This window comes from Rhincodon typus, chromosome 12, assembly GCF_021869965.1.
Source record: "Rhincodon typus isolate 14 chromosome 12, sRhiTyp1.1, whole genome shotgun sequence".
Taxonomy (NCBI): Eukaryota; Metazoa; Chordata; class Chondrichthyes; order Orectolobiformes; family Rhincodontidae; genus Rhincodon; species Rhincodon typus.
In genome coordinates, this window is record NC_063343.1 from 49846073 (window position 1) to 49865455 (window position 19383).

The following is a 19383-nucleotide window of genomic DNA, read 5'->3' on the forward strand; positions in this document are numbered from 1 at the left end:
CGACCTTGAAAGAAGTCAATGTTATTTACACTAAACACACTGCTGTTTCATTGCTCCGCCTCCAGATCGAAAATTGTAAATCTCGCTAGTCTCTCATCCCAGAAGAGTTGTAAATGCAGTTTTCACTGGCACTGCAGAGCAATTACAAGTCGTTATCCCTGCGATAATGTTATGATTAATAGAAGAAGATCTCCACTGACTTAATCATTTGTAGAAGTTGCTTAAAGCGATAAACGCCGTGGGTAAAACAGTCCCAAAAAAGAACTGACCACACGCCTTGGCCATCATCCCTCCTTCCCTCCTCATTTCTTCACATTCAAGACCAACATCAAGGTGATTGTGCGGTGAGTAGCAGATGGAAATCCTCGATACTTCTGTAGATGGTTGAGAAGGACTATCGCCATCTCACCTCTGCTTGGCTCAGGAATTTAACCTGAATCAGAGATGGATGTAATGCCATTCGTACCACTGAAAAGAACAATGTTAGCTATTGGAATATAGACCGTCGTAAATTAATTAGATAGTATAGTTTGTTTTAATTTCTAACTAGTTAGAGGACTGACTGGACTTGCCAGTATCTGTGTGTAGCAGCCGGGCTTTGTTCGGCTGACAGATTTGTCAACACTAACAGGACGTTGATTTCATTAAAGCAACCACTTAGAGAGAGAGCAAAATGAGCATAACTTCCACTTGCTTCCAATAAACAAAAGCAAAAACAATCCTCTTTCTTACTTAGACCTTTCCCTACCTCTGTGCCAGAAGTTCTGGGTTTAAGTCCCATCTGCTTTAGAGGTGTGTAATAACATCCCTGAACAAACTGATTAGAAAGTATCTCAATTCTCTTTCTGACAGGTTGAGGTGTAGCAGATGTGCTACTATATAATAATTCAAGAACTCCAGAAGAATGCTTTCGGCGAGATGGGGGAGTAGCAATGTCACATCAATCGTCTTTCTGGTCTGTGTATTTGGGATGCTCCTAGGACTTATCGACTCAAACACTGTATCTTGTATATCTGAAAATCAAGTTTGGGGACAAAAATCATTCCCGCTGACATTTTCTGCATTAACCTATTAATCTAACAATTGGATCTGATTGAATTTTACCATCTGAAGAAAGAATGGTGTTTCTCTGGAGCAGTGGATAGCGTCTCTCTCCCTTTGAGCCAGCAGCTCCCAGTATAAGTCCCAATCCAGGTCCCAATGACCAACCGGGTTGTATTCACAATGTAGTCTAACAGGTTGAGTACTGGTTAACCTTGAAATCTTTCCGACGTATCTCAATAGTAACCGATAAGTGCGGGCGAGATTCCTGACCAGCCACAGTTCTGGGGGCAATTGTAGCCACGATCATCCTAATCTGAAAACGCCTGCTTTCGGATGCTAAGCAGACTCAGGTCTAGTTAGTAATGGATGGGATACCGCTTGGGAATACCAGGTGTAGTAGGGTTTTTGGCCCTCTTGTGGTGCAGTAGAAGTGTCCCTGGACGGGGACGGCTTTAAGTCCTACCTGCTCCAGCGGTGTGTAATAACATCTCTGAACAGGTTGGTCAGAAAAATAGATTTGTTTTTAGAAAAGAAGCCTTTGCTGTTACTATCCATAATTCCAGGCTACATGCCACAGTAACCTGGACCCCTTGGGAGGGGCGTTTGGACAGATGACCACACTTAGAACCCATTGGATTGACAGCATTTACAGCTTTCCCAGTTGGAAAATAGTTCAAGAAGTGAACTACTAAGTTACTGCGTTTCCCTTGTCTTAAACTTCTACGATCGCTAACAGTTAAATATCACAGCGTTCGTTCAGCCTATCCTGAACCCATTGACTAGAGAGTTTGTACTTAAGCTGTGCCTAGGTACCTTTGCACCTAAGATGGCGCCGTAAATGGCGACTTGTAAACTTTTCACTGTACTCATTTGAGTGCATGTGACAATAAACCTAATTCTAACAAATGGATAATTCACTGAGTGCTGTCACTCCCAGCGCCCTCCCCCTCGAATCCTGCACTTCATCTTTTTCCAAAGGAAGTCTAATTCTCTTTTGAATGCTGCAATTGCATCTGTCTCAACCGCATCCCAAGGCAGTGCATTCCTAGACAGATTAGGAGCTTTCTTCAAGCCGAAATATTATTTTGTTAATTCTATTTGGAAAATTTGTTGGTGTATTTTATTGACCTCAACAAATTGTGAAAACTTAAATCTCTTTGTAAGATTTAGCATCTTCCCGCTCCATAGAAATCCGGTTTATATATGGCTCTGAGGGCAAAACAACCAAAGAACCGCGGATGCTGGATATCAGAAAAACAATCCAGAAATTGCTAGGAAATCTCAGCAGGTCTGGCAGCATCTGTGGAGAAAAAGAAGAGTTAACATTTCGGGTTCAGTGACTTCTTCAGAACCGGCCTGAAGTTCTGAGGAAGGGTCACTGGACCCGAACCGTTAACTCTTCTTTCACTCCACTGATGCTCTCAGACCTGCTGAGTTTTCTCAGCAATTTCTGCTCTTAAGGCATTTGCCTGGGTCTTAATCTCCCCCTCAGTGCCTCCGCGAATTTCACTGAGTTTGGAAGGAGCTGGAGGATTCAGAATAGAAAAGGGAGGGGACGGAGTTTAGGACCACGAGCCATGTCATTGGAGCCTGGCTCAAAACAAGCGCATGCGTATCAGACGATGGATTTGGTTGATTTTTTTTCATTCTGTGGAACCATCAGGAGATTTCGTTTGTATCGTAATCCTGATCGGATTATTATCTGGGACAAGGCCGAGCTATGAGCTGTCCTAAATTACAATGTTTTAAACATTACAAAATAGCAGCGTCGCATTGGTCCTTGTGTTGGGTATTTGTCTGAAGTTGACGTGTTGTGATTACAAATTAGCTGCACTAAATTTATTTCAAAATGAAAACAATTCGGCTTCGGGCAGAGTGACCCTTTTACTCACGAGGAGCATGTGAGAACCTACTTAAATATACCCAGTGTTTAATACCACACTGTTTGAAGGCAGAGGACATGAATCTTGACACTTGTAGGTGTGTGTGTTTATGTGCGTTTTAAATTACAATTACCAACGTGGAACAATCCATCAAATCCTGGGTTTACTATAAATTAAGAAGGTCTGATATCCATCAACCAGCAATAGATTAACATGAACGAGTACAAATTAAATTGTGCGGCGCAGAGAGAACATCTACGTTTGGCGGCGGATTGGTTCTTAACGTGTTTACGTTCAGTTGGGAACCACCTCTCTCCTTCACTCAAAACCAGAGAAAGAGAAAAAAATCTGCCTGATTTGAAGTCATGGCTTATTTCACATCCGGTTTACACACGGGCACATTAGTATAGGTTCGGTCGAATAAAGCTTCCTGCAATCTGCAGTACCCCTCCATCCTGTAGATTCAGTTGTAAATGAAATAATTCGGCGCTTCTCCTACACGTACAAGAAGGCAGCGAGACTGTGACGGCTCCCGCATGGGAATGCTGATCACAGCCAGGAGAGATTGCATCGTGTGTGTGCTGCTTCTGATTCAGACGTTGGTTCCCCCTTAAAAAAAATCAGAGAGAGAGCAGGGAAAGAAAAAGCCAACAAGCAGCGAGACGTGTGCGTTTTGCATTTGAAGTCAGCAGATTAACAACTCGGTAGAGAAGTTTGCAACACCAACCCAGTCTTGTAAGGTGAGAACCGCCGGTCCCAATACTGGAAGAAGCCACATTGGTTTGTTGTTTTAAAAGGATGCTTCAGCAATGTTGTTGCGTCGCAACATTCGGAGCTTTGTTGTTTGTGTGTATGTGTTGGAATCAAATTAGTAATTTACACTTTAAACTTTCCGAGTCGATAACCGTTGTATCGTAAGAAACGGTTTATTCCAATGTCTTTCTGTAACTAGTTAATCCATTCAGCGCCGCTGGGTGTAGTGCACGTTATCCTGTCTGTCCTGCAGAAGAGCTCGGGTTTGGTTTGAATATTTAGGCGCTGCATTGTACATATTTTGTATTTTGTTCTATCTTTCTGCAAGATACAGCATTGCTTTGGAATAGCGTTGATTTTGGAGCGCCAAATGCCGCATCTACTTTTTAGGAAACTCGGTGCACATTCAGCTGGTAACGTATCGAGGATCTATTTAGATACACTGACTGTTAAAAGAGGGTTTAATGTATTTCTTATGTGTGTGAGAGATATGTTTTTTCCAAGTGATGTTTATATACTTGGCCAGAGACCCAATAGACTTTAATCAGTTTGCTTTGAGATCAATCCATAATCTGCATTAAAGACTCGGTAGCGATGTAAAAGGTTTGTAATTGCTCTGGAGAGTGCATTCCTTCGATTGCTGTTTTGAATATTTTACGGATGTGGCACAACTAGGATCCGCTCACCTCAATCAGGTGTTTAGTATGTAAGCATTGACATGTCTTAATCAAAGCAAAACGATTGTATTATTGTGGCCGTACTAAACATCCGTGCAAAGTAACGCAGTCAAATGCAACAAGGTTAACTCGGTGCTTCTGTTCGACCATAAGGAGTGCCCGTTGCCTCCCTGGCGCTAAAATGATACTAACATGTATATGCAGATATATTTATTTATTTCCAATCTTTCCAAAGGCTAACCTACACACAGGTTTGCGCCATTCTCCCCGCCTACAGCACCCTCGACAGCTTGCAAAAAAACCCTCCACCATACATATTTTTAAAAAAGGGGGGTTTCTAAGTATTTCACTTGAAACGGGAAGTGAATGTTCTGTAGCAATCTGCCCCTTCCAGCTGCGGGGGGGAGGGGTACCTGTGGACGCAGTAACTTTATAGGTTTGTCAGGGTGCACCTTGTATGTGCATATATATATATGTTTATTTATTTCTGTACTATTTATTTAATAGTGTTTGCTTCGTGGACTGCTATGGAGCGAATTACTGCTCTCACCAGCTGCGTATCAGCGATATTTTGGCTTCTGTTCCTAAACGCAGCGTTCCGCCCAAGGTGAGCAGCCTCTGTGCCGTGTGAACTTAGCTATGGGCAACGAGTTCGAATGACTGTCTATTTTTATTTTGAGCGACTCACGAGAATCATTTAGCCTGCCATATCAGGATAGTGACGCTACGCTAAATAACGTGAGTTAACAACGAGTTACGGAGGTTTTGTCCGGGTGGGAAACAAAGGGAGCAAAGAAAAAGACGGTTATTAACTTAATAACAGCGGTAGATTCACGGATTAGTATTTGTTAATCCGAGTGGTGTGGAGCTATTCCGCGCACAAGGTGGAAAGTGGGAAACGGAAATTATCTGCAGCTAGTGGTTGTTACTAAGGGGAAAAAAAAAGCAGCCAACCATCTTACCGCCCGAAGAAGAGATCTGCAATATTCAGGAACTTCGAATGGGCATCATGGAATGTTGTTCACATACATCCTGCCATTTCGTAGCTATTTAACTGAAGCGTAGTTAAGAGCGTTGATACGGTCCTTCGTGCAAGGCTACATGTAGGATTCCCACACTAAAGTTTCTAAAGGAGATGGGCAACTCATTCTTATTAACTGACAGCTAGAAACATGATAATTCCCTCTGCCCCCTCCGTTCCCCCCCCCCTTCCCCTGACATACGTACAACTTTCGCTCTCCTGTTGGTGTGGTCAAATGAGGTTCTGTTTGAAATAAATGGATAATTCTGTTTTCTTTTGTTTGGAATTGAGTGGAACACGATACAACACGATGCCAGTATTCCCATGGCCTGTAGATGGAGTTGCTGTACAATGTTCCACAAAAGAAGGCCTGGCTAGGATGTAAAAAAAATTACAATTTATAATCCAGATCAGATTAGATCACCTTTCACAGTTCAATAAAAGTGAAGTATCAGTTTAAGAGCTGGCACCCTTGCCAGTGACACAATACTGAGACTGCAGAACGTTAATTTTTGCTCTCAAAGACTTGGTGCATTGGAACGTTGCTTCCTGCTTCAGTATGTCTATTTTTGTTGTACAATTTAGCCGTGTATGTTTCGTAAAGTAATGATGTATTACAAAACAAATCATACGACTTGCAAAGGAGACTCGTGACCTCTTCTTCTCATGAAAGGTCAATTGATTTGCCAGAGCTGCTCTTCCATTAGTGTTCCTGAATACTGAAAGGTTGATGTATAACATACACCACACATGCAACAGTCGCTTATACTAGACATTTGAATTAATTTTTTAAACATACTAAGATGGCCACTACTGAATGAAGTCCGCTACTGAATGTTTCAGATAATGACAGAAGGATTTTATCAAAGCAACTTACACGTTGTTTTGTTCTTTGCAATGTGCAGTTCAATAATGCATGCAAACTGTACATTAACAAGATACAAAATGAATTTTGATTATTCCTGTAGCATATTTTTTAAATGTGATGTTAATCAATATTAGCCTGACAATGCTCATTTTGCTTGTTCTATTGTTCGTCACCTTTTTGTATAATCAACTCAAACATTTGATCTCCATGAAGTGTAGATTTAACATTTTCCAGCTATTATCGGCATTTTGTCATGTAATTACTGGAAAATGAATTTCCCTGTAGCTAGCAGCCTATAGTTGATGCTCCCAAAAGTTTATTAATCGTCTCCTCAAAGTTACAAAATGTCACAGGTAAAGATGATACAGACTTGATCGCACAAATTCAGCTGGTACTTCGATGTGGTTTGGAGTCGTTGCTGCATCACTAGAGAATCTGTCTTTTAAACTAAAGGTAAAACCACTGTGTCCTTTCAGGTGGATCCTACTATTTGAAAAACAAATGCAGAGATAATATCTCGTTATTATTGGTTCATGAAACAACACCTAATAACAGACATGAAAACAGAAGTTGCTGAAGAAACTCAGCAGGTCTGACAGCATCTGTGGAGAGAAAACAGAGTTATTGTTTCAAGTCCAGTAACCCTTCTTTGGAAGTATTTTAGTACTTAATACCTAAAATAGACAATTTGGTTACTTGTTTCATTCCGCGTTTGAGGAACTTTGCTGTGCCAAAATTGGTTCACTAGGTTTTCGACTATTATAAAAAAAATTTACTGAACTTTGAAAGTATGTTATTGGTTGTAAAACATCTTGAGAGGTCTTCAGATCATTGAAGGAGCCATGCAAAGGAAAGCCCTTTGGTCCTCATATCTAATATTAAAATAATTGCAATTTCTAAAAATGCATTTTATTAGGAAGCCAACTGTAATTAATGGCATAGGCTGGGGCACTGGAGCAAGTTTCTTCTTTGCTTCTGAGCTTAGCATTTTTTTCCTGAAAAATTTTCCATTGTGATTTTAAGGCATCTGGCATCCAAAAGCTCATAAAATATAACTATCTGCTATGCACAAAACTATTTACATAAATAGACCTGAAATGTCAACTCAGTTTCTCACTCCACAGATGCTGCCGGAACTGCTGAGTTTCTCCACCATTCCCCTGGTTGCTTTCAAATTTCAAGTATCAGCCGTGTTTTGATTTCATGCTAAATTGTTTACAAGACAGTTGCTAATATAACAATGATGAGGATAATGAAAATACGATCTAAATTAGAGCAAGGACTCTTTATTAATTTATGGAAATGAAAGTGAAGGATTTTTGTAAGGATTTGTTTCGCAAATAGTGTAGAAGCTGTTGTCTTTTAAATGCCAGACAATATATCCTTTTTCATGCTTTTAAAATTACATTCAGTAATGTAATAAGTGATTTAAAACATAGTTTTATGGACACCAAAAAGTAAACCAGAGTGCATTCTAGAAAACCTTACAGATACCATTACAGCAAACCCAACCTTGCAATCTGTCTCCGTCCCATCTTTATTTGAATGAAACAAAATCTGCCTTTTCATATCTCTCATGACTGACTCAGGACGTCGCACAGTCTTTTACAGCCAAGTAAGGGCTTTGGAATTGTCATCACAATTGGTCAGGGACCCAACTTTGAAAAAGTTAACAGTGGAAAATGATTTCATTAAAACTATTCGTTTTCTTGTTACAGTTTCACAATGTGTTACCTGTGGACTCCCTCCACTTTAATATCAAGGGTTGCTTCTCAGTCTCATCTCTTGAAACGCTATTTGGTTTTCTGTGTAACTTTGAAATTTTCTTTATACCCTAACTGAAACTGTACGGTGTTGTCTTCTGTTCCTTTGAGTTAATTGTAATTCCTTTGCTCAGCAAACTAACTGTTGCACAGCCAGGACTCCAACATGTGATTGAAATCTTTGAAAGATTTTTTTCTCTTAAATGCAGTTATGTAGTGGCTAGTGATGGATGCGTGGGTTTCTAGCTGCATGATACCTTGCAATATGTTATTTTTTGGGGGGGAGGAATAGGAGAACTCGTGGAGTGTTTAATTCCATCTATCTGGTTCCTGTCTTTTTTTAATCATTCCTTCTTAGCTTTGCAATGTCTGATGAAGCCAAGAACAACATTACAATCTTCACAAGAATCCTCGACAGTCTTCTGGATGGATATGACAACCGTCTGAGACCAGGCTTGGGAGGTCTGTAATGGGTTTTGCTAACACATGGTGCATTAACAGACAGATATAAATTAGAATTCTGGCTTATGCAGTATTTGGAAACAAGTTGGTACTAAGGTGCAGCAAATTAATGTTGCAAAATAACATTACAACTAAGTCCAGTTGCACAAATGCTGGTTAGTAGCTGAGTGTTGAACAACAGAAATATTAAGGTGAATATGGTTTACAGGCAGAAATTGCCATACCATTGCTCCCGAGAAACAAACCTTGTTTTTAACATGTCCAAAGTTTATGGAATTGGTCTGAGCACATCTTGAATACGGTTTTCTGTATTGGTTCACACACGGGAGATGCTACAGGGACATCCACAAGGCTGATCCTTTTCTTCAATCATTAGGCTTCTAACCAGAGTAACATATGAATCATGCAGTGCTCAAAACAGCTGAAGGATGACAATTATCCTGAGCGGTTTCAAAATAACCAGGAAAATAAATTACTGATTGTTAAAATTCAGTGAACAGGTTGGTACAATTTGGTTTAGGTTCAAGTGTGTTGGTGTATAGTTGAATGTTTAATTTTAAATGTAATTTCATGTTCAATGCATGGGTTGAATTGTATGCGTGTTGCCATTATTCTCCATGATTTAAACATTTGCGGTCTAGAAGTACGTAAAATATACAGCACGGAAACTGGCTCATCTGCATCACTGGTCTATGCAGGCTTCTATGCAGCACCCACACCCCTACTTGTCCTTTCCATGCTTATCTCCTTTATATGCTTATCTAGGTTCCTCTTAAGTGCCTCTTATATATTTGCCACAATCACTCCATTAGGTAGCGAGTTCCATATTCTAACTGCATGCCAAGTAAACAATCATCTTCATAAGTTTTACTGACTTTTTAAATATTATTTTACTATTATGTAACTATTTTGTATTTATAACCCTTAATTTCCACAAGTGTGGTCATATTCTCTGCAATGTCATTCAACAGGGCCGTCCTTTAGCCTTTTTTTCCTAAAGAGGCCTATTGATATATTTTGTGTTTCTTTAATCTAAGTACTTAGACACTTTTATGTTGTTTTTGCAAGGATTGCTCTTTTGTACCCCACCCTCATTTCAATTTTGTTAGCAATTATTAACATGCTTAATAACTTGAGACAACACAAAATAATAATTGACAATCGTTATTTAAAATATTGTTTTAATTATGAGAATGATGAATGTTTGAACTGTTGGTGAAGAATACAAAATAGCCTGCGTAAAGCAACGGAAGCTGCTGTCCAGGAAAATCCTGATGGTAGCTTGAAGCAGAAGAAATGCTGATAGATAATAACTCTCCTATTTTGGTTCCACAGAGCGGATAACACAAGTCAAGACTGATATCTACGTGACAAGTTTTGGACCTGTTTCAGATACAGATATGGTAAGTGTAAATTTTTCTTGATTTAAATTAAAAAATCTCTGCCACTCATAAAAATGAGTTAATTGAGATGCTTTATTTCTCCCTCCTTTAATTAAAACATTTAGAATAAAACTAGTTGTCCAGGGACGACCTTACTTTTCTGATAGCTGTTTGGAAATGTGATATTTATCAAATCTTCAGAAGTGTAAACTAATGCACCATCTCTGATTTTAGGGAGTGGTGTGAAAGTAATTCATCTTTACTTAACTTGTTCTACTGTTTCAAAAAAAGAGAGGTAGTCATCAGGCATACATTAACAACCAACCAGTCAATGCAATAGAGAAAGAATATTAATACATAAACATTATTTTATGATTCATATACTGTCAAAAGATTCAATGAGAAGCAGTGAAATCAAGGAGTAATTGGTGTCCTCAGAACTGAATGTGTTATTACGCAGTTCTCATGGTCATTATGGAAATTGATGTAACTGATATTGAATTATTTTGGAAGTGACAGGGTTTTGTTTTAATTATAACAACCTAATTTACTTCATTATTTTTTTCCTGTGTTATTCATGGTGATGTCTTTGGTCGTGATTACACGAATGTAAATAGTTCAAATCTGTCCATTTTTGCAGGAATATACAATAGACGTGTTTTTTCGTCAGAGCTGGGAAGATGAAAGGTTGAAATTCAAGGGACCCATGACAATACTTCGTTTAAATAATCTAATGGCCAGCAGAATCTGGACACCAGATACGTTCTTCCACAATGGAAAAAAATCAGTGGCGCATAACATGACTATGCCCAATAAATTGCTGAGGATTACTGAAGACGGAACACTCTTGTACACAATGAGGTGAGAGAAGAAAACCTTATGCCACAGTATTACACTCCCAAAAACATTGCTAGTCATCCTTTGAGACATGTTTGATTAAATAAAAAGATGTCACTTTGCCTGTAGTTCAGAAAACTGTTTGCTAGCTTTTTTTTTAAGACCTTCTCGGGCCATGTCATATATAAGGTCTTACAATGACTTTGGAGTGGTGTAAGAAGATCATAAAAATTAGCAGACAGATACTAATTATGGTCTAATCTAAGTTATTTATACATAATTAAAGGCATTTATTTTCATTATCTCCTTTAAAATTAGCAATGTGTCACCTCCTAGAATACAGAAAACAATTTTTACTTCCGGATTTGCAGCAGTAGAATTTTTTTCCCAGTATTTACTTATCTATCATTGTTGAAGAATTTACATGTGGAATAATCCTTTAATATAATCATGTTTCGTCTGGTTAGCATGTATTGAATGTATTCATAGTAGCTAATTTAGCATGCAGGAAAAACATCTATTTAAGGAAGATTAATTCCACTGAATTGCCCTCAGTCCTTTATGTCAAAAAAAGTTAAGCTATATATTTGTTGGCCATTTTCTGTCACCCATTTTCTTAATGCATTGACCGGCTGTTTATGTCATTTTGGGAACAGAGATTTTTTTCCTTTCCTTGTATTGCTATGATTGGGGCCCTCCAATATTAAACGAAAATAATCATCTGCTTGACCCAGTGGTTGAAGTGTACATTAAGCATCTCATGATACTATTAAAGAAAAAGTTTTCTCTCACTAATGTTTTTTCATAATCAACAGTCCCAAAACCAGATTGACAGCTCATTGTCTTCAATAAGATGCACAAAATAACTGCCATGTTTACCCACATAACAACAGTGTAATTTCTTCTATGTGAATCTCTTTTGGGATGCTTCTGAAAAATATAATAAGATATTATGTAGTTGACAATTCTTTCTCTCCATCCCAATGAAATTGTGAATGTAAAATGCTATACTCAGCTACTCATATTGTCACTAGAATGGAACATTATGGTACTTCATATAAGCACAGTTTTATACAACTGCCTGATCTTCGGCTGATCAATTGAAGTGGTTCTTTTATAAAGAATGACAAAATTTCTGTTTCATTGTGATTCAGCACCATAGGTTAGGAAATGACATAGACTTAGAGTTTTGTACTGTTAAAATGCTCCAAAGGTGGTCTTTCCATTTGAATTCTACCTAATAGCATGTACAGGATGCAAACTAAAATATACAGGTGATAGTATTTAGGAAGGAATTTGATAAATATGAATTTCATATAATAATAACCAATGGGGGAACAGCTTCAAAGACTGATGGGCTGCAATCTATGGTCCCTGCTCCACTGAGCTCCAATTTTAGCTGTGCTGCAAAGTCATTGAACAGAGGGCAGATGACTGTCTGCAGAGGAGAGGGAAATTGATGCAAACTTTCACAAGCTTAGTCTTTCATGCTTCCTTACCTCTGGTCAAGAGAGATATTGTTGGTGAATTGGGAATAGACTGCTCTAATAAATTTGGATGCATTGGCTTGTATGATGCTTGCATGGTTTCTCGCTATTAACTTGAACATGAAGATGACAGTGATTCTGAAATTGCACTATCAGATATTTGATATATTTATGATATACATTGTAAAATGTTTTAAGTACCATATTGGTTTCAATGGTGGTCTATTTGTTAGTAGATCTTGAAGGTCTATACATCCTGGGTAATTGATATAATTTACTGGTCATTGTAATTAGCAATTGTGATGTAGTCAATGAAAATTTATACATTGATAATCCACAGCCTATTCCAGGAAATCTGGTTAGTAAATCTTCTGTGAGATTTTTAAAAATTGTTCTTTCATTATGGCTTGCCTTTATAATTCAGTGCAATCATAATGATATAAGATGTACTACCAAAGGAAACAACGTGGCCATTAGTAAGGTAACTGTTTCTATGGCCTCAACTCTAATATTGGTATTCCCTGCAAAGTATTTTTGACTGGAATTTCAATAGCTAAAATTCCTCCCTAATTCATAGCTTTTACAAATATGCCTTTAGTAAAATGCAGTGGCAGATTAAATATAGGTTTATGGGATAGTATGAGTTCCTGATAAATTTAAAAAACGTTTAATTTAAACATTTTAAATTATGATAGGATTTAGTTTATTACTAGTGGAATATACAAATATTTGTTCACAAGATTCACGTTTATTTCAATAGATTGGGAAGGGGCTTTACATGGTGGGAGGTGGTCGTGGGTGTTGTGAAGGGCTCCAAATGTTTGTAGCATTGAGACAAAAGGTTTTGAATTCAACTTTGCCTGAAACGCATGTTGTTTTTGGTAATTTACAGAGTTAATCTGACAATAATTTACCACTAACACATTCTGTTTAAAGATACATTGATATCGGAGCATAAGAAATGTGGCAGTGGGAAAAAAAAATGTATCAGCAAGCATTACCTGATAACAGTGATGAAAAGATGGAGAAAATATTCACATGACACATATCTGCCGTAATATTAAAGGGAGTGTCACTGAGGGATAGCAAATGAGGCTGGAACCTGAATGCATCCAGGTCTTCAAAATATCCATTTTACTTGAAAGAAGAAGAGCATCCACTTGTCCTGGACAAGGCAATTAACATAACAATCAAGAACGTATAGTCAGGAACTCTCTAATTTGGAAATTTCCAGATTCCCACCTTTTGACATACCTGGTGAAAGTAAGAATGCCAGGACGTTGAGCAGAAAATTTGGAAACAAGGTAGGGTCATAGTCTGGATGTCTGAAGAAGTGACCCCACCTCATTTTACCTGATGGTGAATTATTAGATAGCTTTTTTTCCCCAGAGAATGTCACTGGGATTACTCAAATCTTGTTTATCCCACATTGGGAAGTTCAGCTTGCCATTCTAATAGCACTGACAGAACGTGTTTTCCCTTGAGGTGGCTCAACACTATTCCAAGGGATAATGAGGAAACCATCTTCCAACCCTGAAGAGCCTGTTAGGATCAGCACAGATACTCCTGGCACATAACAAGTCCAGTATAAGTCTGAACATTGCTACAAAATGTTAGAAGTAACTCAATGAATTAGATTTCAGGAGAAGGTTAGTCAACTTGTTCGCTTTTGTCATTGCTGCTGAGAATTTAATTTCTTATATTGGTCATACCATAATTAGTAATTGGAGAAAGTGGTTATCAAAAATGCTTCCTGTACATGTTTATGATTGGTCTGAAAATTAAATGATGAAAGTAAAAGAATCTCAGAAAAATTGAAATGGAAAGAATGATTCTTGATGTGAAATGTTCAGTTCCAGTATGAATCTACACCCGGACACACATGAAAACAACAAGAACACAAAAAGGGTGAGAAATAGCAAAAACGCAAAATGAATGACTCATTACTTGAATGGACATAGTATTTCGAGCAAAGTAAGTGAATTAAAGGCACAAATAGAGGTTAATGGGTGTGATCATGTAGCCATTACAGAGACATGGTTACAAGAAGACCAAGGTTGGGAACTAAACATTCAGGGGTGTGTGAATCTTGGAAGGAATAGGCAGAAGGGAAAAGGTGCTGGAATTTTTTTTTATGGGAAATGTATGGGATGAAATAAATACAATAGCGAGAAGATATCTTGGTTTGGAAGGTGTAGAATTTGTGTCGTTGGAGCAAGGGGAAGAAGATACTGATGAGTGTAATCTGTTGGCTGCCTAACAGTGGTTATCCTGAAGGACAGAGCATAATAAGGGCATGTGAAAAAGGCAGTGAATTAATTCACAGAATATAGAATTTACAACACAGAAGGAGGGCATTCAACCCATTATGTCTGTATTAGCTCCTGACTCAGCTAGTCCCATTCTGCAGTACTATCTTTGTTGCCCTCTAAGTTCATTACTTTCTAATATATATCCAGCTCTCTTTTGAAATCTTGTATGGAATCTGCCTCCATCACTCTCACAGACAGTGCATTCTAAATCCTAACAACTCTCTGAGTAAAGAAGTGTCTCTCCATTTCAATTCTGGCTGTCTTGCTGTCAGCCTTGAAATTGTGACCCCTAATTACTGACATCCTGACTAATGGAAATAGAATATCCTTCTTTATCCTGTCAAAATTGTTCATAATTTTGAACACATCAATAAGGTCACCTTGTAATATTCTCTGCTCCGGGGAGAATAAGCCCAATTTCGCTAATCTTGCCTTTATCTTAAAACCTTCATTCCTGGTGTCATTCTAGTAAATTTCCTTTGCACTCTCTCCAGGGCTTTAACTCATTCCTGAAATAAGGTGCCCAGAACTGAACACAATACTTCAAATGTGGTCTGACCAACGATTTGTAGAGGTGTAGCATCACTTCCTTGCTTTTATATTCTGCCTGTATTTATAAGCCCAAGGATTCTATAATCCTTCTTAACAATTGTTTCCACTTGCCTGGCCACCTTCAGAGAATTATGCGCGTGAACCCTGAGTTCCCTCTGCTCCTGCACTCTCCTCAAAGTTGTACCATGGAGCCTGTAATGTCTCGATGTTTCTTCTTTCAAAATGCATTATCTCACAGTTCTCTGAATTAAATTTATCTGCCAGGTGTGTGCTCATTTGACCAACTTGTCACTGTCCTTCTGAAGTCCCTCAGCATCATTATTCATTGTTCTCTCTAGCTTAGTATCATCTGCAAGTTTAGAGATTTATTTCATTCAGGAAAAGTAAGGGTCCCCAGCACTGATCTCTGGGGAACACCACTTCAAACTTGTCTCCGATCTGAGAAACGCCCATCTATGCTTAACCTCTGTATCCTATCTTTTAGTCAAATTCTAATCCATGCTGCTAAAGACCCATCAATCGCAAACATTTCTAATTTTCTAACAAACTTACCATGTGGCAATGTATCAAATGCTTTCTGAAAGTCCATATATACAACATCCACAGCATGACCCTCATCCACTGCCTGTGTCACTTTTTCAAAGAACTCAATCAAATTTGTCAGATATGAACTGTGCTTGACAATGCCATGTTGACTGAACATAAGAACACGAGAACTAGGAGCAGGAGAACTAGGAGCAGGAGTAGGCCGTCCGGCCCTTCGAGCTGCTCCGCCATTCAATAAGATCATGGCTGATCTTTTCGTGGACTCCGATCCACTTACCCGCGTTCTCACCGTATCCCTTAATTCCTTTATTGTTCAAAAAAAACTACCTTATCTTTAAAAACGTTTACTGAAGTAGCGTCAACTACTTCACTGGGCAAGGAATTCCATAGATTAACAACCCTCTGGGTGAAGAAGTTCCTTCTCAATTCAGTCCTAAATCTGCTCCCTCTAATCTTGAGGCTATGCCCTCTTGTCCTAGCTTCACCTGCCAATGGAAACATCCTCTCTACTTCTATCTTATCTATTCCCTTCATAATTTTATATGTTTCTTTAAGATCCCCCCTCAATCTTCTAAATTCCAATGAATATAATCCCAATCTACTCAGTCTCTCCTCGTAAGCCAACCCCCTCAACTCCGGAATCAACCTAGTGAACCTCCTTTGCACCCCCTCCAGTGCCGGTACATCCTTTCTCAAGTAAGGAGACCAAAACTGCACACAGTACTTCAGGTGTGGCCTCACCAGCACCTTGTACAGCTGCAACATGACCTCTCTGCTTTTAATCTCAATCCCTTTAACAATGAAGAACTGTCAAGTATTAACTTATTTTTCTCTAAGTGTACATTTACCTCATCCCATATAATGGCCGTCATCCCTTTTCCCACTATTGGTGTTAAAATGACAGGTCTGGAGTTTCTTTTTTAAACAACAGTGTCATATTTTCAAGCCTCCAGTCTGTTGGAACTAATCTTCCGTTCTGAGAGGCCTGGGAAAATTTTTGCCTGCAGCTCTGCAATTTGCTCCTTTGCCTCTCTCAGAAATCTAGAATACATCCCATCTGGGTCTGGTGACTTCTGTACCTGGAGTGCTGCCAGCCTTTTTTAGCACCTCTTCTTTATCTATCACTATAACGTGCAGTTGCTGAACATCCACATTTTCAATTCGGCCATTGTCATCATTTTCTAATTTGTTTAAAGACAGAAGCAAAGCACTGATTTAGTGCCTCTACCATATCCTTTGTTTTAGTGAGTAGCTTATCCTAATGGCTCCTTATGGGCCCTACGCTATCCTTGACTAATCTCTTACTATTAATATGTTTGAAAAATGTTTACCACAGCTCGCCATCCTTTCCTCATGCTTCCTCTTAGCCTTGTAGGTGATTTTCATCTTCATATGAATTGGCACAGTCAGATCGACAGAGAAAGCCATGAGGAAGAATTCACAATGTATTTTGGAGTTTCCTAGAGCAAAATTTCATGGATCTAACCAGAGATCAGGCTATTTTGCATCTTGTAATGTGCAATGAGGCAGGTTTAATAAATTATGTCAGACATTGAAAATAACAGTTCATAAGTCACAGCAAAAATATATTCCTTGAAAGAAGGATTCTGGGAAGGGAATAAACTAACCATGATTAATCTGGGAAGTTAAGGATCATATCAATTTGAGTGAAAAAAAGCATAAAATGGGGTAAAGATTGGTGGTAAGTCAGAGGATTGGGAAGGTCTTAAAACCCAACGAAAGATGACCAAAGAAATAATAAAGAAGAAAATAAACTTTGAGAGGCAACTTGCAAATAATAGCGAGCCAAACAGCAAGAGCATCTGTAAGGAAATTGCAAAACTGTTGAATGAATATTTTGTATCAGTCTTCATGAAAAAAGACTTTAATAGCATTCCAGATATATTAAATATGCAAACAGATTAATGACAAATAATTTTTAAAAAGTCCTTCAATTGGAAAATACCATATAGGATAACACTGAAAAAAGAAGTATCCATGTTCAAAAATTCGTAGGACAAAACGTATCAATCATTACAAATGAAGCAATACTTGAAAGGTTCAAGACTTATCTGTGTAAAGTAAATTAGATTTATGTTTATAGTAAAAATGCATGCCTGTTTATCTTTCTAGATTGAACAACAATTTATATTCTGAATATGTGATTCATATTCAAGGAGATGCAGGTATTATTAAAAATAATGTACCATAATTTGATGTCAAAATAATATAGAAGCTTTTGCCACTCATCATTATTTATGTCAAATGGTATAACAACTTTAGGCAAGGAACTGATGTATGGTATCCACAAATTAATGTCAGAGGTGGGCTGTATCATGAGTACACCATTTGCTATCTGGTTCACTATTAACCTGTGTTGACTGATGTGAAATTATCACAGTTGCACAATAGTTACACCCTGAGCTAATCATAGACTGTTAAGCTTTGGTTATGTTACGCTAAGTACCCTTTTAATGACATATTAAGTATTTAAAACTTTTCTCTTGCTCTCAGTCGCTATTTGTCCAACCCTTTTTTCCCACCACATCTTTATCTTTGTGTTCCTGGTTAGAGATTGAATTGGGCCAATCAAATTTTACTTGCATTCTCTTCACTGTTAATTTCACATTCTTTGAATTTATTTGATAAGGAGATACTCCAATAGTTGTCCTGTTGCTCTGGTTCTTCTTGCACCATCAGTAGCTTGAACTTTTACCATTTTCCCATGCCAAAAAAAGGGCAACTCTAATTAATGACAGACACTGTTCAATGCCCTGCCACTGCAATTTATGGCCCACTTATATTTGCATTGATAGGATATCACAGTGGTTTAACCATGAACTGAATCTTCCGAGCAGCAGCAATCAGCATCTATTACAAGGAGAGAAGATAAGTCTGTAAGGTAAGACAGTGGAGGGGGTTAGGATGGCAGGTGGGTGGATGAAGAGGTAGGGTGCCAGTTTGGTGGGTGAAGGGGTAGTGCTCCAGGAGAAAATGGTGGTAATGTGCCAGTTGATTGGTTGGAGGTATAGGTTGTAAGCTGTGTGAAGGAGTAAATTGGGTGAGGGTCCAGAGTGGCATGTGGGTGAAGGGGTAGTGAGGCAGGTTGTTGAAGAATAAGGAGGCGGGTGTATGTTTGATGAGCTCAGGTGGCAGATGAATGAGGGGCAAGTGGTGGGAAAATGGATGAGAGGGTAGGTGGCAGGGTGGAATTTGGGGGTATGGTGGCAGGTGCTTTAGGGATGATGTACTAGGTGGGTAATGGGGAAGAGTGAAATGTGGGTGAGCAGTTAGTGTGGCAGGTATGTGGGTGAGGAGGTGATGTGACAATTGAATAAGAGATACGGTGGCAGGTGAGTGAGGCATAGAATGGCAGGTGATTGAGGAGGTTGGACGGTGAGTGGATAAGGAAGTAGGGTGGCAGAAAGGAAATGAGGGATTAGGAGGGCAGGTGAGTGGGGAGAATGTATGGCAGATAGGTGGATGAGGGTAGAGTGACAAATGAGTGGGTAGGATGGTGGGTGGCAGGGTACAACTGCTTGATAGCCGGCAAAAGGGGTAGAGTGAGTCAGATGGCAAGGGGTTCAGGTTAGTGGGACTAAATTTGGTTTTGGAAGGGGAATGCTGGGTTGTCCAGGGGTCAGTTGGGGTTGGACTTTGAGGGAAACAAATGTCGAAGTGGGGTATTTGGGTATTGGGGTAATCATGTGTTGAGTATTTGCAGGGTATTAGATTTCTGTGAGGATGGGAGGGGCATTGGTTAGTTTTTGGAGGGGTAAATTGGGTGTTGGGATGA

The 19383-nt window shown here is 38.8% G+C and overlaps 1 protein-coding gene across 2 annotated transcripts in view; it reads left to right on the forward strand.

Moving 5' to 3' along the window:
* Positions 1 to 4868: 4868 nt before the first annotated feature.
* Positions 4869 to 19383, forward strand: part of LOC109933300 (gamma-aminobutyric acid receptor subunit alpha-1-like) — a 48189-nt gene continuing 33674 nt past the window's right edge. Inside the window, exons 1-4 of one of the 2 annotated variants that reach the window (XM_020532274.2) lie at positions 4869 to 4964; positions 8368 to 8471; positions 9807 to 9874; positions 10494 to 10714. In XM_020532274.2, coding sequence (XP_020387863.1) covers positions 4885 to 4964; positions 8368 to 8471; positions 9807 to 9874; positions 10494 to 10714 — 473 coding nt within the window. In that variant the 5' untranslated portion in view covers positions 4869 to 4884. Of the gene's footprint in view, positions 4965 to 4988; positions 5096 to 8367; positions 8472 to 9806; positions 9875 to 10493; positions 10715 to 19383 lie in introns of those variants that run through there. The other variant, XM_048603697.1, reaches the window with a different exon arrangement.